Raw genomic sequence first — 24,130 nt, forward strand, 5'->3', positions numbered from 1 at the left:
CTGGAAGAAGGCCAGAAGCCAGAAGCCAGAAGCCAGAAGCCAGAAGCCTAAAGCAACCCAACTAAAGGTCGCAGGTTGCAGGTTGCAGGGTACTACCTAGGTATTGCACTAGACACATCCCCTGCTCTGCCCTGTGATCCCGTCCCGCCCCCGTCGAATCAGGATCCGTTGCGTTGCTCATCAACGACGTGCAGCCGCCGGACCAGCGAGAAGGAGTTCCCAGCTTGCGTCAAATGGGGACTTGGCCCGGTGCCACTGGACTGTAACCCGAACGTACGCTCGCCTGTGTGAATGACGGTACCTACGGTACCTCGTTCGCTGGCAGACTCAACGTTGAATCCCGATTCTCTCCCAGCCGAATCACAGACACAATCCACATGTGAGACAGCAGCACGGCTTTGCCCCAAGCTCAATCCCCAGCCCAGCGACCGGGTTTTGGATTGCATCATCAGCATCACCATCAGCATCACCATCAACCTCGCCAACCCACACCGTCTGGCCCATCCGAGATCGACCGCCATCTGCCCTTCCCCCAACCCACGCCTCCCTGCCGAGCCTAAACAGCGGTCGAGCCCGGTTGGGCTCCTATGGATGGTTCCACCTCGACTATAACGGCCGCTCTACCGGTGAACTAGAGGCGAGGCACAGATACTCAGACGCAGTTGCGCAGTGCGCAGTACTCCCCCCCCGCCGCCAGCCATGGGCTCCTCGTCCAAGGACCGGCCCGACGAGGTCGACCTGTCGGGCAGCGTGGCCACCGCCAGCGACGAGCGCCGCGGGCCCAGCAGGACCAAGAGCGAGCGGGTCAAGGGCGAGAGGGACCCCGAGCGATCGCGCGAACGAGACCCCGACCGGGAACGGGAGCATCGCCACCGCACGCACAAGTCCAAGTCGTCGCGCACCTCGAAAATGGCCGACGGCGACTCGCATACCTCGTCACACCGCCGCCATCGCACCCGCGAGGAGAAGGAGGAGAGAGAACGCAAGCGCGAGGAGAGGAAGAAGAAGACGGCCTCCATGAGCGACCTCGTGCCCGAGCTGACCAGGAGCTCGATGCTGGGGAGCAGGACCAGCCTGCCGTACCCCTCCTTCAGCAAGGCGCACAGTCGCGAATGCGTCTCCAACAGCCGCGAAGACGTCTCAGCGCCTCGCCAGCCCGGCGAACCGCTCACGCCTGAGGCCACCGACCTGGGTTCCAAAGGCAGCCGGCGGTCAAAGTCGCCGGGACATGCCGCCACGAGCAATTCGGGCAGCAGCAGCAGGAAGGCGAGCGCGAAGAAGGAAGATCGGCCTCCCAGCCCTCCCGAGACAGACGTATCCGCAGACAAGAGACGGAGCCGCACTTCGACGCCACGCATGAGGGATGGCGATGGTCTCGCGCCCGACAGGCCAGATTCGAGGACCAGTGGCCTGTCGAGGTCAAGTTCGCGGCGTGATGACAAGTCGAAGCTGTCCACCAAGTCAAAGACGTCGAGCCAGGCCACCTTTGTCAAGTCGCCCACCTTCAAACCGCCGCCGGGCGTGCAGCTCGCTGAAGACCAAGATTCCACCATCAGTGATGACAGAACGGCGGGCGCACGATCTGCCGCAACCTCGGTCCTGCCAAAGAGGACGGAATCCAAGAGATCGAGGCGGTCTGATCCGGTCGACGACGATTCTCCTGAATCAGTCCAGGACTCTTCGCCCAAAACTCCCACAGCAACGGCCCAGTTCCCTCCTCCGCAGCTCTTCCCCAACGAGAAGCAGCCGCCGAATATACACCTTGTCGAGAACGACCGTCCTACTCCAGCACAGACACCAATGTCCGACTTTGGACCTCCTCCGCCGGCGCCACCACCCCCACCACCTCTGGATATCCAGGAAGTACCGCGGATCGACTACTTGTTACAAAATGGTGGCCTGATCCACCCGGTTTCCAAGAACTTTCTCTCCGTGTTACCGCGACCAAATGGCACCAGGCCGTCAAACCCACCGTTGACCGGCACTGAGACCATGTTCGCACCATTCTTCAACCTTCTGGATCAGTACCAGAATGTAATCAACAAGCAAGGTTCGGTAGCCGTTGCGACGGGACACAAGACAGTTGCGAGACGCCTCCTCGATCGACTGGAGGATGTCTTTTCGAGAGACCTACCCGCCGAAGGATGTTCATGTCTGATGTGTGAGGGGACACCAGAGGAACACCGCGGTCTTGGTTGGGGGGAAGTCTTGGAAAGAGTGGGAGGTCGTGTTGAGCTGCCTCAATGGCCACCGTTTGACCTCGCTGCTCTCGGTGCGACCACAGCTCAGAAACTGGCAGACCTGCCTCCCAGACCGTCATCACCGATCAAGCTCGACCCCGATATCGCCGAGGAGTTCAGAGACCATTACTTACGTCAGTCCAAGAAGGTTCGGTCCTTGGTCGACAAGTGGATGAATACCTGTGCTGAAGCCCCTGCGCCGCCGCCTTCTGACGTGGATGATGAGACGCTCACGTTCGCCATCTTGACAAGCCTTGAGCGAGAGGAGCGGCCCTACTTCAACGCGCTCATCTCTGGCTCCCGAGAGCTTAAACCAGACGTGAGAGCGCCTACGCCCAATGTACGCAAGCCCCGGGCGGATTTTCTGGTCAAGACGGGGCTCTCATTACAACGCCTGTACCGACTACCTCAAGCACCTCGAGATGCTGAAACCGCGGTGTACCTCATCAAGAACCCCTTTCACCATGACCTCCTCGTCACTATTGCCGACATTAGCCCGCAGGAGTGGGAAATCTTGACTTCGGGGCGCTTCGATGGCTTCCTCTGGTCGGGCGCTGATGGCGATGAAGGCATGACCCCGACAGCAGAATATCCCGGCTCGCGTGGTGCTACGCCCGCATCCGGCTTCTTCTCACCACCATCGTCTCGACCGGGCACAGGCATGTCGGGTCACCGCCAGACCCCAGGCTTCGGTGCCTCGCGGAACACGACGCCTTTCTCGGGCGTGTACAGCCGCGGAGCAACGCCCGCCTCTTTCGTCTCTCTGTCTTCGTCTGCCGCCCCCGGGCACAATCGACAGGCGGTCAGCCACGACGAAGAGCTCGAGATGGCCGTGCTCGCCGAGGTCGAGCGCGAAATCTATCAGGGCATGGAGGCGCTCGAGGATGCCTTCGAGAAGCTGCACCAGCGTGCGGAAATGGTGCGCAATGCACTGCGCCAACGCAATGCTGGCCTCATGATGAGCATGCAGCAACGTCGTGCCGGGGGCCGGATCGACGTCCTGCCGCAGCTCAGCGGGGGCAGCAACGGGTATGAGCGGCCGTACTGGGCGACAGGCGACGACGAGACCAGCGAGAGCGACTGGGGCGGCGACGACGCCGAGAGCTTGGCGCCGGACGATTCGGCAAGCAATATTAGTAGTTCTCGCCATCGCCGGCCCAAGAGGCGGACGGAGCGGAGGACCCCCGCGCCCATTGAGGAGGACGACGAGGAGAACTAACTGGGAAAGGTACAAAGGCGAATACCCAGCATGGAATGGAAGGAGTGTGTGCGCGGGAAGAGCGCAAGGTCTTTTTATCTTAGCATACGGGCCAACAGGCTGCGGGTCACAGTCCCAAATACCTCCCAACGGAATCTGGTGTTCATCTGGCGTGGGGGCCTGTATCGGAGATCAAAGGGTGCATTCCATGTCCAAGTTATCTCATCTCTCCTTGCTCATCTCTGCATTAGCATATTCATGGCGTTTTTGCTCCAGGCTGGCTTCATCTTCTTGGCTATAGTATGCAGGCGAGCGATTGACGACACTGATGGGGGGAAATGAGATACCGATTTGTTTGTTCTCCAAGTTGTGTCCTCTGTATGGGTGTTGTGACAGAAGTGAGAAGACGTCCTGGCCGAAGTCGATGCTATGCTAGCCGTCACGCCTATGCCTCCATCTGACTCTCGTGCATACGGTTCCTTCGCTCTTCGCCGGCTCTTTTGATTCTGCTAATTGGCGGTCTATCCTTCTTCACCTTATACTGAATTGGTGTATACTCATGCGTGAGAGCATCTATCCAGAGGGTACGAGTATTCTCGAGTTCATATCCTGCGTGCAGTACAGTCTAGCACTGTAAGTGGAATTTGTACAACTACAGTGATTGGTATGCTGTGAGAGATAGACGTGGAGCCTTTGCCGCGTGTGTACGGCTAGCCATAAACCAGAGCAGCCCGTTTCACCATGTTGTGAAGTCTCGTATAATTTGATGCGAACCTGCGAAGTGGCCGGTATGTAGATAAGTACCTGACTATCTGCCACAGAGCAGAGACACGTGACGAGGGAGGATCATGAACGGTTTTCGTGTTGATTATTTGATAACTTCAGGAGTAACTAGATTACTATAGTATTATCTGACCCAATCTATGGGCGATGAGCACTGCCGCCTCACAACGCTCATAGTATTAAGCTGATCACAAGGTGTATGGAAATCAGACGATACGTTTTCGTTCCACCCTTTCCCCGGCTGCTGAATATGCTCTGTATAAGGCCATAAAATCGTGTCTTCGTGAAGGCAGCCACCTGGCTAGCCTGTGATCATTGCGTATACTTGGATGAAGTCTCCGATGCTTCGTCGATACGTTCCTGCTCGGCATACTGGTCACTTCTTCGTCCGTCTTCTGTGCCCTTCCTCTCAACCTCCTCTTGTGCTGGACTCATTGGCCGACTGCCGGGAACCGGCGTCTCAGTAGCGCGAAAACTCGTTCTCGAGGTCTGATGCTTGAGCACACCCTCCGCACTGACGGTTGATTGGTTAGAGGTATGTCCTTCATTGAGCCGCTGAGCCAGGGCTGTTCCTGGTCGATCCAATTCCGCCTGCCACGAGTTGAAGTCTCGGGAGCTCCATGAAGTTCTATGCGAGCGAGCTCGACGCGGTAGACTGCTGACCGAATGCCTTGAACTGACGCTGTTGGTTCGTCGCGTACGATTCATGGGCCCGGGATTGAATGTAGAGGGACCGGCGTTTTGCGGTTCCATATCTGCCAGATGATCATAGTCCTCGTCCTCAATTTTGGAAATCCGCCGCACACTTTTGACGGAGAATGCTGACTCTTTGGGCGGCTCTTGGGGCTTTTCATCGGGTTCCGAAGAGGTCCGCTTTGACTGCAGGCTCTCCTTCGCTTGTTCGATCCTCTCCGGCGCAGTCGCGTTGACATGCTCGAAGTACTTGATTCTGATGTCCTCGAGCTTTTCTGATGTGAAGTACTCACGATTCCTAGTAAGGGAAAACCACGAAGAGACGCTGCCTATAATGATGAGGAAAATCAATGCAATCGTCAATAGTGCTTGTATCACTACAATGACGACACCAATGATGGTTGCAAGGATGCGGTCGATGCTGAAGTCGGGCAGGAAGGCGATGGAAAGGCCTGTAGTGGCAATCTTGGCGAGGCCTAGCAGCCAAACTGCGAGGGTAGTGTTTCTTTGCCCTTCGTATGGGTTTATAGCTGTTATGACGACAAAGGACAGTACATCGACGATGAAGAGGCCAAAGACCTGAGCCAAAGGGCTTGTCGTAGCAGCGCCGATGAAGCAAGCCCGAACAAGTTGGTAGCCAAGCCAGAAGACGAAATACCACCACCTTGACAGCTTGAAACGGGCGAAGAGCCAGCCGAAACGTTCAATGTACGGCTGATCGTGGTGGACTTTGATCCGGTTCGGATCATCATCAATGAAGTGCCAATGCACAAAAGGGAGCGAGCCCAAGGGTCGTTCCGCAAACTCCTGTTCCCTTATCTGACTCAGTCGAAGCGGAACGGGCGATGGAATGCAGCCTAGAAAGGTTCCTCGGACGAGTAGGATACGGTCAGGCTCGGATGCGAACTTCCCAAAGCGCAGCCGGACGCGCAGAGCGTATAGAGCGAGTCCACCAATGCCAAGGAGTATTGCTGTAAAGACGATTGCAGCAATGGCGACTGGACCTGTCCGCCCACCATGAGCAAACTGAAATGTCGCCATGATGCAGATAGACGGAAAGGCAATGAAGAGTGTCCTCAAAAGGGACATTCTCACATAGTCCTTCCAATGCACTCGAAAGAAATCGAAGCGATCTGGCTTGATCCACTTGAGCTTTGCCAAAGCCTCTAGGGTAAATCTAAAGGCCGTTATAAGCGAGCTCACGATCGCAAGCACGATCAAAAGCCAGATGAAAGCGACCATAAATGCATCAGCTGCCGGGATCCGGAGCACCGAAAGGGTGCCTGCGAAACCGCTCCAGTCCCCTGGGATGGGAATTCCGGGAGCCACAGGATTGCCGTTCCAATCGTAAGCATATGGGTCGTCCGGATCGGGTGCCTGTCGTTTGATCACCTTGCCGAAGTGCTCTGCCCACCCTGGAGTACGTTTTGCCAGATTGGTGAATGTCTGAACCGCCAGCGAGCGGCCATAGATTTGCTGAACCAGGCTACCGCCATTGTTGTTGATGATAGTAGAACCTGCTCCTCCGACCTGACTAGTGTTGCCACTGATACCGGCGAAAGAGTCGACTGATTGTACCATGCCAGGCGCTGGTATGAATCCAGATGCCCAAGCGAAATTGGACCACCACGCGGTGAGCACGCTTGGCCATGGTAAAGATAAGGCACCCGAGAAGAAAATCGACTGCAACGTCTCGAAGACGACAAGTACTGATAAAGAATGTGCGTAGTGGGACCTCATGTGAGGCAGGCTGACTCCATACGCCGCAGTCACAAATGATGCCACGACGGCCACTGCGGTGAAGACCGCTAGGATGGAGCTGATAGCTTTTGGCTGGGAGAAAGAGGCACCATTTCTAAGCACAGCTTGGAAACAACCGATCTCAGTCTGGCTGGAATTGGCGAACAGCTGAATCCTTGCGTAGCCATCGCAGTCCGGCAATTCATACGCGATCCTGGGTATTCCGGAAACCTGGTCGGCCGCAACTTGAAAAGCGGCAAAGGCTGTGATGGGAACGCTGGCGTTCATCGGGCATAGACTGGAACACAATGAGCAACGCGGTTGCAATCCCAGCAGGATTGAACTGACCTGTTGACACCCACAGAACACGGATCCACGGTCATGTTGAAACTTGGCACCCCGTATGTCTCCAGAGAGATGTATAACATCAAACTCTCACTCTTCAGGTTAGTAAAGCCATCAAGGTGGAACAAAACGGTGGAATTGTCGCGGTAGAAAGCGGCGTCGAATTTGGTGACGTTGAGGAGGCTCTGCCCGCCTAAACAGTCCCCAAAGTCCCCCGTGTACAAGGCAGGCGTCCTGCCAACGGCCAATTGCCTTGTCACGCCATCTAGGTCAGTGCCATCTATGTATGCCGTGCTCTTTGCTTGTGCTGGTGCTACCAGGAGCAAGCCCCCGAGCGTGGTGAACAGGCGCCACCAGAAGGCGTCCATCTTCGCGGGCAAGGTGTTGTCGCGAAGCTGAGGGTGGAATGCATCGAACCGTCGGCGTCGAACCGGGTCTGGGGACATATGTGAAGTCGGGTGTGGCCCAGCTAGTTGGTTAAGGTTATGAGTTTAGCATTGAAGTATAGTGCTAGCGGCTAGGATCAACCTCTTGTCCATCGGTCGGATCGGTGGCGCTTGACGTTGTAGCGGCCGTACTTCAGGGATGGTGGTGTACGACCGGCTGTTTTATCGTGTAAACCGTGCGGCGATAAGTCGCGAGTTTGATGAATGCTAACAGCGCCGAAGGAAGCTCTGCGCAGGCTTTGGTTGCGACGTCCTGCTCGAGAAACGCGCATACGTTAAGCAAGCATAGGTATACTCTTTCCAAAAGTCCAGACGTGCCAGAGAGGTGCTGCTCTTGATCTGTCTGGTGCCGGTCCCGGCTGAGAAGTATGGAATGCCGTCGCCACCAAAATCGCCCGCAGGTGGGGGGTCCTTATCCCTCTGAGACACACAGAAACGGCCGTGGAGCTTGTGTCAGACAGTTATCGTCAGTGTCAAGGCGCGAGCTCAGCTTCCAACGCTGAACGGCTAATGAATTGATATCGTGCGATTTCCGGGGTTGGGAGCAAAGACACCAAACCAGGTCTCGTTCTTCGTAAGAATGAGGAGAGATTTCCACATGATTGTTCCGATCTCTCATCACTGAAACCACAACCTCGACCCGACATGCCGGGGGTGCGCGATCGATGGAGCATCAAGCTCTCGACCCTTGTCCGCCGAAGCACCTACCTTGCTCCTCCTAGCCAGGTTCTGGCCGTTCACCCGATTGAGTGCGGCAAGTGATTCGCTTGGCCAGGTATTTTTGCTGGCTGTCTCCAGCTATTGCTAACCACCATGCAGGCAGGCCATTGGCCCAACTCGACGGCGCCCATAGCTTGGGTTGTAGCGGCTTATCACCGTTGAACACAACCAGGTGTGCTGCTGCATCTCCCTTACTGTAGCTCGTATTCATCCATGTACCTATCCTAGGTCTGTATCGGCCTGTGCCGGAGAGACACTACTATCGCCCTGTCGTGGAGGCGATCTGCCTTAAGGGTTGATCTTGTATCAAAGTAGGTGTGGCCTAGCTCGCGCTGTCCGCACCCTGTCTCCATACATACCTATGTAGCTATGTAAAAAGACGTGACCACACGCGCGTTCTGTCAGAGCGCGTACTGTGAGTGTCGACCGTCTGGCAGAAGCAGGTTAAGAAGCCTCTGCTGGTCTTCTGCTGCCGTACAGTTAGCCAGTCTACCCAACACTACAGAAAGATTACTGCTTAGGAGAATACGGCTTCGAGGCATCAAGTTTGCCATAGGCTTTTAAAGCTGCACAACCTTGACGAGAGGGAGGCATGCCCGAATGATCCTGCAGCTGCATGCAAATAAGCTGCCACACCCGACCCTACGGAAGCTTTTGCCCACCTCGTTCCCCACTCTGCAATTCTACATGAGAACGGCAACGCTGCTGGCTAGTCCCGTGATCCGGATATTCAACAGTGAAAGACCAATACCCGGTGGAGGTATGTCGATGAATGAATGAATATTGGTGACCCACTGTAAGTTAGCGGTCTGCCGTGCCACCGACTTTTAGAGCCAAAACTATTACGATCGCCCGGAAGATAGCCGACGACAGGCGATCCACAACCTCTAGCCTTGGCGGCTTGGGAACAACTGGGGACCCTGCCTGTAGCTACTTATATCTGAAATTGAGGTTATCTTTGGTGCCAGGCTGTACTGATTACCATCACCACATCCCTACATACATACATACACACAGACATACATACTTAGAGTATGTATTGATACACAAATCGGGCCTACATGGAGCAAGTTTTGCTACTGAATTACTGAGCAATTTCGTCGCTAGAATCAACAGGCGTGGGCCTTGACCTGCACTATCGGCCGTTGGAGTTTTGACCCAACGTGCCCCAAGCAGTGGTAATGATGGCAAATGGATTAGACGACACCAGTTTCATTCACCATACATGTAACAATAGTGCTGCGCAGAGCCAGTGCCTTGATGACCGCCGTATCCAGTTCCTTATACTTCGTTCGTCAGCCAAGGCAAAGCATGAGGACCACATAAGGCCTGATCCACACTCAGGGCAACAACTAAAACAATCAACTTCGCGACTTGCCGAGAGAAGTAGAGAAGGAAAGACGCCAAGAAAGCCTCTCATTATGTAACAACCTAGCCCTAGTCTCATTATGTTTACCACACCTCCCTCTGACGGTTTGGGGGGTTGTTTCTCAAGACACAAAAGAAAGCAAGTGGGGATTGGTATTCCAGTAATGACACACGAAAGGTTGGTTGAGACGGTATTAAGCAAAAGCCTGGGAATGCCTGACATCGATTCCAAGCTCCCACTTCATCTTGAGACAGTCCTGTACAAATAAAGAGCCAAGACCTAAGGCGTTCCATTCGGTGTATTCGGTTAAGCATATGCCCTGCGTCAAAGCCAGGATTGAGCGCGGGCTTCAACGAAAATCCATACTGACTGCCAAGAGATGCCCCCGTAACGAACGGTCGTATCTGATTCCGTGTTCGAACTAATTCAAGCCTTAGAGCCGCCGTGAGGAGCAGCGGGCAGAGCGGCATGGCGGCGGTCTGGGATGGATAAGGCAAGAGGGAGCGAGCTGGCCGTGCTGGGAAGGACGGTCAAAGTTGAGGATGCATCAAGCGCACCCGTGTTGCTGTTACTGAACCCAATTGGGGACAAGGGGGTTGTGGTAGAAGTGATCAAGGTCGTCCGAAGACCGCCGAACGATGCAAGGCTAGCTGTAGAATAGTTAGCTAGGAGATGGGCACCTACATTTACCAGAGGGGACTTACAGGGGACAGCGCTTGGTACGGATGACAACCATGCTGAGCTGTCAGTGCATGTACTGGTCCAACCAAATCGACTCGACGAAAGTGTGCCGCTTGATCTGCTGATTGAGGCTTGGGACTGTGCTTCAGCGGTCGAAATTGTAGTTGCACTTGACGTCGCCGAACCGGTTATTGAAATCAGGCTATCTGTCGTAGTTTCACTACATGTTGTGTCGATAGATATCGACGATGAGAGACTGGACTGTGGAAACGATGTCGAAGCTGAGGTTGCCATGGTGAATGACGTTTCGCTCTCGGAACAGCTGCTGGACGAAGTAGTGATAGAAGGGAATGACGATACTGTTTCTTCAGTGCAAGTGGAAGTGCCGCTTTGACTAGACTCTGTCGAAGCCGGCAAGACTGTAGAACCTGGGGTCTGTCCAGCCTGTGTTGTCAGTGTCTGACCACTTGACTGAACATTAGGCGTCAAAGTACTGGTTGTGAGCGCGCCGGAGGCCACCGTTCCGCTTGTTGCTAGGCTTGTGGAATTGATAACAGGGAAAGGCGCTGAAGAGAGTGCTGGTATAGAGGCGGCCAAGCTGCTCGTAACGACTACGGATGAGCTACTTCCGATTGCAGCAGTACTAGAAGCCTCCGAAGTTACAGGAGCAGCCGGGAGATTCGACGTCACGGAAGTGCTCAGTGTTGCCGTGGATGAGGAAGTAGTAGGGGGCAACAGAATAGTCTCCGATTGGAGGTTCGATCCAGCGATAGTAGATGACTCAGGTGATGCTATGCTGTTCGAGACGCCATATGGTCTAGAGCTACTTGATGTTACGCCAGGCAACCCAGTGGTAGGCACTGGACCGTTGGTTGGCAGAATTTCGGTGGAAGTGATGGACGAACCTGAAGCAATGCCAGAAGTGAACGTGAGTGTCAGCGTAATAAATGTCGTGTCAGAATCAGGCGCTAGGCTTTGTGATACACACGCTGGGTCACTGCAAGAAATTGATGACACTGGGATGGGCAAACTTGTCCCCCCGGACGAGCTGGCTTGTCCATCACCGCTGGAATTCGGCCCAGAGCTTGTTGCTGAAATCAACAAAGTTGATGACAGCGTTGCAGCCTGGATACTGGAGCCCGAGGTGCTGGAACCTGAAGTTGAGACACTTGTCGACGTAGGAGAAAGCGTTACAACAAGACTGTTGCTTGATACTGTTGGCTGGGAACCAGTGCTGGAATTAGTCACCGGATATGGCGCCGATCCGGAAGCACTCATCCTCGTAGAGGATAATGAAATGAGTGTCTCGCTCCCCAACAATGATGAACCGGCGGGAATTTCTGTCGAGATAGATCGCGACGATCTGCTCGTTACTGAGCTATCTACATTGGTGTTTGATGGTTTGATGGGCTCACTCCCCTCAGACGATGGTGATAGGGAGCCAGTCGGCTGTGCTGAAGTGGAACTAGGGGTCCCAAACGAAAAGACCGACGTCGCTCTTGATGTGATTGATGGACTGGGCTTGGTGTTTGGGGTAGTTGTCTGGCTGCCGCTGGAACTTGGATTACCACTATAACCGTTTTCCGATGACGAACTAGAGTCCGTACTGAATACCGTGGTCGGCTTCGTACCGGAGAGGTTGGTGCTCTGACTCGCTATCGTCCCACTTTCCAGAGGCGTAGACTGAAAACTCAATGCCCCGGAAATTTCTGATGTGCTGCCTGAAGAGGTGATGGTTCCAGTAAAGGGAGGAGCTGCTGTTTGCGAGGTACCAATGGAGAGTGGGATTGAAATTCCTGCAGTGACAGTAGAGTTTGTCGTAGGGGAAGACCCAGTTTCACTAATCGGAATAGGCTGGTATGAAGATGCACCAGTTGTTCCTGTAGGATTCGCGATGATGGACGAATTCGACATTGGGTATGGCGGCATCGTATCTGATGGTATTTCACTGGAGGCAACGGAACTGGTGCTTATTTCAGTCGGTATTGGAATAGTGATAGATCCCGAAAGACTCTTCGTGATTACTGTGCTCCCAACTGAGCTCGAGGCTGATAAGGAAAGACTTGATAGGAATGTCGAACTCGCAACTGAGAATGACCCGGCTCCTGGTGCGTTGGTCCCTTTACCAGATGGATTAGTTGATAGCTGCGTAGCCGAACCGGTGAAAGCTTCCGTCTGGCTAACGGTGGACAAAAGAGACGTATTGATTGGACCTGTAGGGGTTATCGTTTCAGATATTGGCGAGGGAACCACAGCTCCACTTGAGTTAGTCCAGGTGAATGGTTCTGATAGGGATAGTGTCGTGTTGGCTGGGCCTGGTGCTGTAGGAATGCTGCCCGACGCAGTGATGGCTGGACCAACAGTAGACCCAGTACCACTGGTTAGCGTATAGGTGCCAGGGACCGAAGCGGGAACTGGAGATTCGGATATAGTGATTGTCTCTGAGCCAAATGTAGTAAATATAGAAGCCGTGGAACCATTGTTAAGCAGGCTCGATGATGTAACACCAGAGGGTGTAGTCACTTGAGGTGTCGTGGAACTCTCTGTTTCAACGGGTGGAGCATTAGTAGGCTCCGAGAACGACACGGTGGAATTCGTGACCGGGAAAGGTGGCTGTGAACCAGTAGTGATACCCGTGATATTGCCTAAACCATTGCTGGAATATGTAGATAACACAGGGTTAGAAACACTTGTGCTAGTCTCCGTCAGCGATCCGGACGGAAATAGGCTAGTGAAGACAGTTTGTGCCGACGGAGTCGCCACTGAACTGAGAGAAATAGCTCCGCCGCTCAACGACCCCGTGGGATTATAGTATCCGCTAGAGGTGTTAGTGACCGGGAATGGCGGCTGGGAAGTTCTTGAAATAGTAAGCGAAGGGTCGGGGAACACCGTGGAAAGGACTGTTATAAGTGACGATGAGCCAAATACCACCGACTCTGACGAGGCGCCGGTTGGTGATGTCGTATATGAAGTCCGCGTAGAAGCCGTGGTAGGCAGAGGTCCGGTAGAAGAATATGGGGGCACTGAAGTACCATTGTTCACAGATGAGACTGTCTGCAAGGCGGATGATCCAGGAAGGAAAGATGCGGTCCCTCTACTAGCCGTAGTTACGGGGGAAGAAGGATTGAACGACCCAGAGGTTTGTCCAGGACTTGGGCCAGTAGGTGAACCATCAGTGGGGCCAGTGAAGATGCTTGGTGGAATAGTCAGTGAGGATTGAGTTGGTGGTACGAAGACTGTTGTGGTTGAGCCGCTAGTGCTTTGGGTGGCTGGCCCGGTTCCTGTACCAGCATCAGGAGTTGAGGAGTTTGCCATTGGGTATGGCGCAGTTGGGCTAGTTATCAGGACTGTGTTACCAGTCGTACCACTATATTCACTGTTGCTGATACTCTGCCCGGAGAAGCTTGGGCCGGTGCCAGTCGGTGAGGTGATGAAAGAGCCTTGAGATGTACTCGACGTCGTGTAAATTGTATTAAATGGTGCATAGGTGGGGGAAGAAGTTGACTCCGAGCTACCTAGGATTCCTGAAGGACCAGTCGAAATACTTGTTACGCCTTGGCTTCCTGTGAGAGGTGCCGAGCCGCTTGGGCCGCTCCAAGACGTATAATTTGACAGTGGAAATGGAGGCGAACTCGAAGGGAGACTGATCTGACTAGAAGAGACTGAACTAGCCGAGGTCAAGGTGAACTGGCTTGCGGAAGATGTGAGCGAGCCAAAAGACCCAGTAGATCCAGAAAGTGTTGTTACATTCGAGTATGTAAAGAGGGGTGTAGCTGATCCCGAACCTGAGGGAAGTGTGAATGTGAATGTCCCTGCCGTTGCGGTTACGGGCAAAGTTGTCACACCGGGGATCTCTAAAGACAAAGTTGTGTTGAGAGAAGATGTACTTGCGCTTTTTAGTGAAGCTGTATCACTCCGAGCTGTCGTTGTTGAAGTGAGGCTGCCAGATGCAGGAATACTGGTTAAGGAGGTGCCGTTTCCAATAAGCCCTGACGAAGATGTACGCGTAGATGTCGACAAGAAAGGAGTAACCGTCAGGCTCACAGAGCTTCGCGAGAGTCCATATGAGGATCCGCTAGGGCCTGATATGGAGGTCGAATTAAACGTAGGGAACGGTGGAAGCCTGGATGAACTCAGTGCTGAGCCAGACCTGGACTCAGAGGTGGGCATCGCAGAGTTCGTCTCACGTGAGGTGACTGAGGGGCTGGTTTGACTACTGAAGCCAGTGGATTCAATGACGGAGGTAGAGTTCTCTGCTGCATACGGTGCCGTGGTTTCCGAAGTAATTGGTTGGAGAGAAGATAATGGCCCACCGTTACCAGATGAAGAGGAGTTGAGAACAGTGTATGAAGATGCTCCAACGGTGGTGCTATTAAGGCGAATTGACTGAGTTTCTGTGGAACGGGAAACTGAAATGCTGCTCGCTAACGTGAAGGTAGTCGATGCTGGCAAACCAGAACTACTAACAGACGTAGTAACTGCAAGGGAAGGGCTGGAAACGTTCGAAGACTTGTTGATAGTACTGGTAGCATTGGCCGTGGACTGGGACTGCCCAGAGGCTCCGATCGAAGAAGTTGAGCCTCCTACCACCCCTGTGGTGCTGGTGCTTCTAGTCTGAGCGGACCCAGTAATACTATCAGTAGATATTGGAGTGGTACTGTAGCCAGCGTAGGTAGTGGGTGACGTGCTCAGAGAACTGGTGGAGAAACTTGAGACCGTAATAGATTCAGAGGTCTCGCTTCTCGTCGTCAATGAAGAAATACTGCCCGGAGAACCTGAAGTACTGGCAGTGATCGCGCCAACGCTGGACGCGAAAATGGTGGTTCCTGGGCGCGTGGTGACGGTTGTGATTGGCACACCTGACAAGACAGTGATGATTGTCAATGTCTGTGGAGGCAGTGTTTGTGCTCCAGGGGCTACCGTGGCCCCAGAGCCAGCAGGGACGGAGGTTGCAACAGAACCAGAGGCAGTCCCAGTCGTGCTCGAGAGATATCCAGAAAACTTATGCAACTTAGTACCAGCGGTAACGGACAACTCCCTGAAACATTCGAGGAATGCGACATCACTTACAGAAGAGGTTATCATCAACGACGTTGAGGCACTGCCCAGCGCCTCGGTCAAGGTAGACGAGCTCGATTCACCCTCACTAGATGTACTAGTAGTGAGGCCGCTTGAACCGGTGATGACTGACTGTCCAAATGTCGATGACTGTGAACTTGAGGGTGCATTGTTCTCAGACTCAGTGTTGTAGGCTATGCTAGTATCTGAGAGTGACGATCCAGAGGCAGAGGCAGTATTCGATGATGTCGTGCCCTGGTATGACGCAGAAATGGAGCCGCCTATCGAAGTCTGACCAGTCGAGTCTGTCGAGATGGATCCTGAGGTTAGTATGGAGAATAGTCCTTCATTGAGATTAATGATTTACACTGACCAGAAACTGAAATCGAAACACTCATTGAACCAGCAGCGGTACCAGAACCAGCCAGGGAAGACACGGAGGTAGTAGAGCCAGGCGCGGTTACGGTTAGAGGCGAGCCACTTGAGGAAGAAACAGGCGACTGGGATGAAACCGGTGGAGGAGAAATATGACCATAGGGCGGGGGATAGTTGGCATCAGCAAACTGATAGCCCTTACGATCCGAAGGGGGTCCGCCGTAGAGGTCATAGTGTAGGCCGTCATCAGCAGCATGCTCAGCGACACCACGTCGCTCGACCAAGTTGCGTACATTTGGCCACGCCCAAATGATGGAGAGAAATCCTGACAGGAAGACTGTCAACAGTACGTTGACAGCGAGAGTGGGCCCTCTCATCGTCGACGGTGGGACGAAGTATTGTGGACCAAAGCCGTGATGTGATGTGAAGATGAATCAAACAGAATACAACAAGACTTTCCTCAAGGTCATCGATGAGAGGATGAGGGAAAGGTAAAGAGTGAAGAGTCACAGGACTCAGTACGAGGAATGATGATAAAGAACGAACGAGGGCGCCGACGACCTCGGGAGGTGGGGTGATGGATGTGTTGAGGGCAGAAAAGAAAAGGAAAGGAAAGTCCTGCGTGGTCTGAGGAGATCAGATTAGAAAAGAACTCTTTTCGTCTGTTTGCACGCGAGAAAAACTCGGTTAAAAAGAAGGCACGCGTTGGGCTCGCGGTGGGTTGACGCGTGGACGTGATAAGTGAGAGGTCTCAGGACCAGCGCTGTACGGAGTGCAAGTGCGCTCGTCTATCTCTCCAAGCAGATTGGTTCTAGACACCGCAACACCCTGGGAAAGGCATAGCTACATGGAAAGTAGCTCCGCGACTCTACCGAAAGAATCATTGCTCAGGTACTGATCCTCTCTTGTGAGGCTGCCGATGTGCCTGCGATCGAGGACTGTGTGAGCCGGCCCGACATTTGAACATCCTTTATGTGTTACACCAAGAGGCAAAGATTTAGAATCGGCTTATGTCGAATGTATGCAAGGCCGTTTGACATCGGAGAAATTCTCAGTTGCAATCCTTCCCAAGCTGCTACCTACCGATAGCGACGTGGTCGCGTGCAGCTTGGCATCTCAACACCCGCTACTATGACCTGTGGGTGGTATCCAGCATTCATGCAATCCTGGGCTCTCTCATGACAGAACCGGAGAAATCCAATCCAAAGATGTCAAGTATATAGCCTTTTGACGTGTCCGGATCATACAAGCGCATCGTTGCAAAATTATTGACTCCAAAGCAATGAGTCAGGGAGATGGTCAAGACATGGAGGACTTAGTGTGTCTTATACTACAGCATTTCGGTCGAATATCCGCCTCTTGAGATATGATTACCTCACAATCATCTCTCAACTCTCTTATGAGCCCGATCGCCCCTGGAATAACGGTCTTAAGTGGGCGATCTTGCCACAACGGGTGCAGTAGTCGAGATCCTCCGTGATAGCTCCAGAATGGGGTTGACGTTGCATCATCCATATAACTCTAGCATTGCATGATGCTCAACGTATAAACCTGCCTAGTTTACCAAAGTCAGAACTGGAAAGCCAAGAAAAGAAGCTGAGGAAGCTATCCAATGGTGTGGTACGGCAGGGGTAATTTGAGGCTGTATGCAGCGGCATGCAGGCAGCCTACAGTGGCACAAAACCCCAATATGCAGCTGACACCTCAGGGTAGGAAAGCTCCCTAGAGTCCCTTTCAATTCCCATATCTTTTCACCTTGTTCTAGCCACATCAGGCCTGAACCCCCCCTCTTTTTTTTTTTCTTTTTTTTTTGTGACCGACATCGACATACCAGTTTCGTTGAGCTTGGTGGCAGTACGCATCGGGACTATGCATGCAGCCGACGTACCGAACGGTGATAAATTCCATCCTTAAGATTTAATTCGAACAGAAACACGAAGCTTGCACGGGAGATTGGCGATCTGATGTGCTACACAAGCTGCCATATATCAGATGAATAGCAAACGAAACGAAGCGAAGTCTGACAAGCATGAGTGCATCAACCAGATCTCGCATGGCGTTTTATCATATCCGAGCGTTTAATGATGGAAACATAGAAGAGCTGCTGAATTTGAGACATGGTCGTTTTTGTTCTGTCTTGAACCACATGTCACCTGGGAGGGACTCAGAAACACGTGCAGATGCTGTCAACGGCTTGAAACATTTGCAGGTTATGTATGCATGGGAGATGTTATTTTGGAAGCCTAGCAAAATTGATGCGCCCTTAAACGGGAGTCAGCAAAATATTGGAGTCTATCTCCTGCAATTAAGCGGCAGCACCAAGTTTAATAAGTGTTCAGGGTTTCGCATCACCAAGGACGGAAGGCAGTAGTCAATATGAGTTCTGCCTTTATGTTTGACTGCATCATGTTAGATGTGATACAGCTATCTTTGTACATCTTGGTGTCTTTCTGAACCATCTGCGCCGATAGAAACGGTCCGTACGACGGGGAAGCTCGTCGATCAGGTAATCTCGGAGGTCGCGGCCCGTTGCATATCGTGTGTTCCCTACTCGGCTTTCTTTGCCGCTTCTCGGAGTCCAGGGGCAGTGCTCTGCTCCATTTGAGTGTTCTTCTCTTCAATGTCCGCTGCCCAGAGAGCAGCCCCAACTATATTCTGTCAAAAAAAAAATCTGGGTTTTGCATTGGAGCGAAACAGCCTTACCTGCGTTGGTAAATCCAAAGAAAATTCCAGCAAAGGGAATCATCTCCAAGACAGTCGCAACAGTGCCGAACCTGTAATCATCTCAATTAGTAAAATCTCCCAGAAGTGTTGACTATGTTCCTGCTTTGTATGAAATACTCAGGAGCTGTAGCAGCAGGAAGCACCTGTGTTCCTCGTCATGGAGGTGGCTGCCGCGACTGGGCAGTGAGCCATGGCCAATGTGTTTACTTACGCGGTGTACGCTCCGGTGTGTCGCGCGAGCCAGTCAGACCTACGGGACGATGACCATTCTTTCAGTTGGAAGTACTATATGACTAACGTTAGACTGGAGCATCAAGCTGAAGAGGTGCGAGAACATACCCGGCCATGGACGGAGTGACCTCGACTTCGGCCTAGTTGAATAAGTACGTCAGAAAATATTCCCCAAAAATTACCTCAAGGAGGAATCACCTTGGATGAAAATAAAGATAACCGTGCCAACAACTGATTGCTAAGTGTCAGCTTCTCTGTGAATCGCGGGACGATGCACTTATGGGGTCATCATACTTGGGATGAAGTTAAGCGGCAAGTACATAATGTATCGAATCAAGGCTTTGGGGCTATATTTTTCAAAAGGACTCTTGAGAATCTTCCCAAGCCGTTCAATGGGATCTCCGCCAGACTTGAGTTGCCGACCTTCACTGACGACCCCTGTGGCGTTGCGCGAGACCAGAGTTCCGTCAAAGGTATCGAGCAAAGCATCCTGAAGTAGGAAGTTGCGAGACACAATGTTGATGAGGGTCGAGCTCTCGTTGAGAATGAGCAAAACTGTGGTGAAGACAGCCAGAGGTCCATTGACGAAGACCAGAATCGCCAGCTGCGGCAGATACGTGAAGAAGAACATGCCGGCAACCACAGCAGCCGAGAGGCCCAGTGTGGGCAGGAGCCGGGAGGCAAGCGGCTTCCATAAGGCTCGATGGGTCAGGAAGTAAAAAATACCCCTACGAATATCAGCCTGGGCCTTTGAGGTACGCGGAATCGGGCCCTACTTGAATGGATAGAGGAAAGCACCGCTTCGTGCTGCATCGGCGGCGAGGGCTCGAGCCTTCTCATAATCTTCCTTGCTTCAGAGGGTTAGCATCAAGTCTCGCCAACTATTGGAGGGCTGGCCATCCTACGCAACCTCCTGGGCCTTCGCCTGCATACTGCCTGCGAACCCTGTCGACATTTTGATAGCGACGATTGTGGTAGTCGTGCTTTGCGGGGGCCAGAAGGTCAACTTGCATGTAGTGATGGGAATGTTGCTGAGGGAGACTTGGGATGTGAGCTGGAATTGTGAATTAGCTCAGCAGACGACTGATATGTTGAATGCCCGCTGCTTTGCCGAGTGATGGAATCAAAGACATATGTTAGACAAAGACGGTAATGATGTCGTCATGGTGAGTGTTCAGGGACCCACTTTTCCTGCCAGCCTGAGGTGCGGAACGTGCCTAATTTAGCCTCTCTATCATGCCCGGTGCCCACAGATTGTAGGTCTCCACATTTGCCCGTCCTACAGGGCTACATAATAAGTCACGTTCCTTCATGCATTTGTGCGGTGCACAATCCAGGCGCCATGTCGTCAAGGAATCTTCCATAAAAGAGAGATTGATGAACCCGAGTGGACTTGCTGTCTCCTCAGTTTCTCTCCACGGTTTCAGTGCTAGAAAGCATTTGCAAGCACAAGATTGTGCACTTCTTCTAATAGATAGATTCGATTTGATGGGATTCGCTACTAGTCTGAAGGTTTCCCAAGTCCAATGAAACGTTTAATTCGAACACAAGGAACGCTTTACCAAGGTCAGGTATGAATTGACTGAAGAAAATGTCATGAAAGGTACAGCTCATTGAGTGAACACGCCTTCTTTGTTATTGAGACGCGATTCACTGTTTCCGTATGAAAGCCAACTATACTTACACTATGAGACAATGGAGCAGCCATGTTGGTAAATTTCAGCAACTTGGAAGTTTATCGCAAAATGGGCCACCAAAATGCGAATGGCAGATTTACCAGACGCGCCGTGTAGACCTTTGCCGGTCTGCTCCAAACACCAGAGAAGGACTTGCTACGAGTGTTTGCACAGCTATAATTGCGACAACCATGGGTGTCTTGTCGACGAGAAAGTATTCGCAGCCGATACATGCAGATTGCGGCTGCCCTTGCAAGGAGCGAACGCACTGTTTGTGCCCCAGTTGGACACCCACCTCGGACTATGCGCAGGAATTGGCAGTGGTAGCCCAGAAAGACCCCAGGTTGAGGAGCTGTATAACGAGGATGGCACGTTCACATTGGTGACGCCACCAGCGATGGCGCCTTCAGAAGAGTGGTTCCATTATTGTAAGGAGTGTGACCTTACCTGGCTCATGGGTCATGATGGCCCGGCAGCAGCCATGTCGCATCCGTCTCACACAACGCTTCGCGATAAGAGAACCCTCGTGCTCTGGGTAGCGGCTAGAGTAGCGGAAAAGGTTAACCAATCTCGCAACCCCATCGGCCTTGTGTCTTTTGGATCAGAATCTACGTTGAACCAGGTTCAACAGGTCTCGGCTTCTGACGGGCCAAGGGCAGAACAGGATTCTCTGATTGCAGCGGCAATTAGTGGCCTTCAAAAGGCACGCACCTTTATCCGGGAGCAGAGGAAAGCTATCTTGGAAAAGTGTGTCAAGACCAACAGCCACTACTTCTCTAAGATGGCAGAGACGTTTCGTGTTCTAGTTGTTGTTTCTGACCCCAAGCTTGTGGGCTTTGTTAGCAGCCTTAACAGTCACGTCACCTGGAAGCCGATTACCAGGACGTACAGGACAAGGTTTGGTGAAGGGGTGCCTGCCAATGCCCAGGCGGGTTCATACGAAGAAATGCATTCTCTGGAAGTAGAGCTAGAGGCGCTTGCCGTTGCTGGCATTTTTGTTAAATGGTACCTGGTCCATCCTTCCCTAAACAAAGCAGTGATTCAGCTTGCTTCCAAAGAGACTGCAACAGATACTTCCCCGCAGATACTGAATGAGAAGATCATGTTGGAACCCGAGAAAAATTACAGGGCTGGCACTAGTAGGGACGCCAGAAATACGACAGAAACGGACACGATGAATAATGTTTACACGAGTGATGGCTTGTTAACAGAGCGTCCCCCTAGCTCAGAAGGACACGTTCCTGTGCCAAAGTACACAGCACCGCGGCTTGAATCGACACCTGTGACATTAATTCCCTTGAAAAGGAAACTGGACAGTGTGGAAACTGTTACGGCAGATAACACTCCTAAAACTGGCACCCTCGAGACATCTGGTATGCCATTTGCGGTTGCAAGCGCTAGTGGCGAGGTCGAAGAAAAGATGTCGTTCTCAACTACGAACCCAGGAAAGAAACCAGGAATAGACGCAGTTGCTGTGCAATCGAATCAGATGGAACGCACAGATACTAGCACACCTGATATCATTGGACGTGACGCTGGTCAGCTGCAGGAACAAACTTCCGACCAGGAAGAGGCAACAACAACAGACCCGAAGCCGACTTTCCCTTCATCTCCGAAACTTACTACGAGCGCTTGGGAGACTGCATAGAAGTGAAAATCATCTGGAAGTGATAGAGGGAGCTCTAAATTCCCCCAATGGGACGCCATAGGTAGCTTGAAGTGGTCTCATGCATGACCTGTTGGATTCGGTTACACGAGTGACCAATACGTAGGAGCAATTAACAATGCAGAATGACAGCATACAGTACGTGTCAGGTGACTTGATTCATAATGAAACTACTTTATGTAGATTGTAGAACCTCTACCACCCCTCAGAAGCGATTTAGCTTCAAGGCGAACTCCAGGCACCACCGCTGTCCAGCTAAACGTGACTAGTGATGGTTTCATAGTCCATAGCTGATGATCAACGATAATCATCATCTACGTCGTGAAAACGGAGTATTATGAATGCTAGAAACAAGGTTGAAGATCGCTTGAGATCGCACAGCTTCTCACGTCGCCTCTTTACACTTTCGACTGAATGAAGGAAACAGCGGGAGAGACGCTGGAAGTGTAGTCGGTGTGAGCATCGGTGATGATGAGGGTTCCCTCACAGACTCTGTCACCGTTGTTGCAGAAAATCTTCGTCTTGGAGGCGGAGATGTTGGGAATAGCACCGCCATCTTGCTTCTTCTGTGTGTCTCCGAAGGTGACTGCAGCAGCGATCTTTGCGACAACTGACGAGCTAGCTTTCTCGATCGAGCGGTGTACCATGGCAGCACCCTGGCTGTACCCGGCGACGACGAGCTTGGCGTTCGGGCACTTGCTGGCAGCCTGGGTGAGGAGGGTTGTCATGGATGCAGCCTCGGACGCCGGGCATCCACCACTTGCCAAGTTGCCGGTGAGACTGGCAGAGTAGCTGATACCCTGAACGGCAAGCCTCGTGCCCAAGGCGTTGCTAAGCGCGGTAGCGAGCTGCTGGCCGGGCATCTCACCCTGTGACATCAATGTTAGTGAGTGATGACCTCCAGGTGAGAAATTGTATCACTTACCAGGTTGCCTCCCTGGTTAGTACCACGGGCAAAGAACAAGATCACGTCTTTGCAGGCACCTTGAGTGTACTCATTGGCCGTAGTTCCGTAGGTTTTGCGTTCCGCAAGCTCGACTGGAGCCGAGCTGACGAAGGCAACCAGGAGCGCGGAGAGGACGGACAGAGACAACTTCATGTTGGCGGCTGGGGTGATGGACTTGAAGCTTTTCACAGTCTATATGCTGGCTTGCTCACACTCAAGGACAATCCGACGAGCGTTGAACCGGGACACATCGTCAAGTTATATACTTGGTGCTCCAGGCCAGCTAGCTTGATCACCCTTCCAGTCCATCGTAGACCAGATGGAATACTTCCTAGAGCATGCCGATGTCCCGCTGACACGCCTTGCTCATCTCCTTGTCGCAGCGCCAAGATTCATGTGACCATGTATTGTTGAAGTTGACGGGTTGGCGGCATCTACCAAGACATCCTATACCGCACTATCTGACCCAATGATCGGATGAAGTGAGGCGCGCCGAAATATCTTCCGGGCCTATCGACCCTCTGCCCCCAATTTTTCCCCAGACTCAGGTGTGGCATCCGGCAGCCGAAAACCAATTCGACCGGCATAGATCCCAATGCACGCTGCATAGATCCAGCTGGAGCCGGTGCTAGACAACTTTATTTGCGCGCTCCGTTCCTGACCGGGAAAGTCTATCGCCAGAGAGCCGGGGTGCCGGATTATTCGCCTGCCGAAAGCGGCCATCAACCGACGGATGTGGTCGCACTCGGTCGTAAAGCCCGGAGCTTGTCAAGGAAGTGGAAGCTCAAACCTTCGGTTTATATGCGGGGTGTAGTGTTGCAGGGCACCGACAAGCTTCGTGGCCGGCCGGGGATTGCCGAATTTGGGGGTTTGCGCCGTTGTCCCAATTGAATCCACAGAACGTGTCTGCCCTACCTCAAGCCACAACAGCCAGCCGTCTGTGATATTCTTGGAACAACACAAGGGACAACGAGCGAAAACACGTGGTAAGTGCAATAGCCTTCTTGGGGCGGCCTGCCAACTGTCTGATGACCAGGCTATCGGTCGAACATAAGACCGTCTGAACCTAGGGAAAGGTGATATCGCGGCCCAGTCTGTCGCGCCAAGAAGTCAACAAATTTGCTAAGCAGCCGATCCGCCGGCCATTTGGCCTAAAACCATGATCTGAAACTCGATGTCCACTGCATCGTTAAGCTCATTGCCCTGCGTCTCAAGAGTTAAATGACTCATGCATATCAT

General features: G+C 52.7%; 6 protein-coding genes across 6 annotated transcripts; 2 read left to right on the forward strand and 4 right to left on the reverse strand.

Annotated features, from left to right (window-relative positions):
- Positions 1–699: 699 nt before the first annotated feature.
- On the forward strand, positions 700–3,459 carry JN550_004024 (uncharacterized protein; the record flags this gene model as incomplete). Its single annotated transcript, XM_049315494.1, has 1 exon — positions 700–3,459. One exon carries the CDS (start codon positions 700–702, stop codon positions 3,457–3,459), a length of 2,760 nt encoding a protein of 919 aa, XP_049174046.1.
- A 1,074-nt stretch (positions 3,460–4,533) lies between these two features.
- Positions 4,534–7,717, reverse strand: JN550_004025 (uncharacterized protein; the record flags this gene model as incomplete). Its single annotated transcript, XM_049315495.1, has 3 exons — positions 4,534–6,952; positions 7,003–7,468; positions 7,528–7,717. The coding sequence occupies 3 exons, from the start codon at positions 7,715–7,717 to the stop codon at positions 4,534–4,536; spliced, it is 3,075 nt and encodes a 1,024-aa protein (XP_049174047.1).
- A 2,243-nt stretch (positions 7,718–9,960) lies between these two features.
- Positions 9,961–16,025, reverse strand: JN550_004026 (uncharacterized protein; the record flags this gene model as incomplete). The annotated part of the gene is made up of 3 exons (XM_049315496.1): positions 9,961–10,184; positions 10,239–15,593; positions 15,647–16,025. 3 exons carry the CDS (start codon positions 16,023–16,025, stop codon positions 9,961–9,963), a joined length of 5,958 nt encoding a protein of 1,985 aa, XP_049174048.1.
- A 2,170-nt stretch (positions 16,026–18,195) lies between these two features.
- JN550_004027 (uncharacterized protein) lies at positions 18,196–19,558 on the reverse strand (the record flags this gene model as incomplete). Its single annotated transcript, XM_049315497.1, has 8 exons — positions 18,196–18,296; positions 18,352–18,422; positions 18,584–18,657; positions 18,712–18,743; positions 18,802–18,834; positions 18,898–19,331; positions 19,380–19,454; positions 19,509–19,558. 8 exons carry the CDS (start codon positions 19,556–19,558, stop codon positions 18,196–18,198), a joined length of 870 nt encoding a protein of 289 aa, XP_049174049.1.
- An 803-nt stretch (positions 19,559–20,361) lies between these two features.
- Positions 20,362–21,927, forward strand: JN550_004028 (uncharacterized protein; the record flags this gene model as incomplete). The annotated part of the gene is made up of 1 exon (XM_049315498.1): positions 20,362–21,927. The coding sequence occupies one exon, from the start codon at positions 20,362–20,364 to the stop codon at positions 21,925–21,927; it is 1,566 nt and encodes a 521-aa protein (XP_049174050.1).
- A 416-nt stretch (positions 21,928–22,343) lies between these two features.
- Positions 22,344–23,044, reverse strand: JN550_004029 (uncharacterized protein; the record flags this gene model as incomplete). The annotated part of the gene is made up of 2 exons (XM_049315499.1): positions 22,344–22,814; positions 22,871–23,044. 2 exons carry the CDS (start codon positions 23,042–23,044, stop codon positions 22,344–22,346), a joined length of 645 nt encoding a protein of 214 aa, XP_049174051.1.
- Between the last annotated feature and the right edge of the window lie 1,086 nt (positions 23,045–24,130).

Source organism: Neoarthrinium moseri (assembly GCF_022829205.1).
Source record: "Neoarthrinium moseri strain CBS 164.80 chromosome Unknown scaffold10_Wmoseri_CBS_16480, whole genome shotgun sequence".
NCBI classification, from domain to species: domain Eukaryota; kingdom Fungi; phylum Ascomycota; class Sordariomycetes; order Amphisphaeriales; family Apiosporaceae; genus Neoarthrinium; species Neoarthrinium moseri.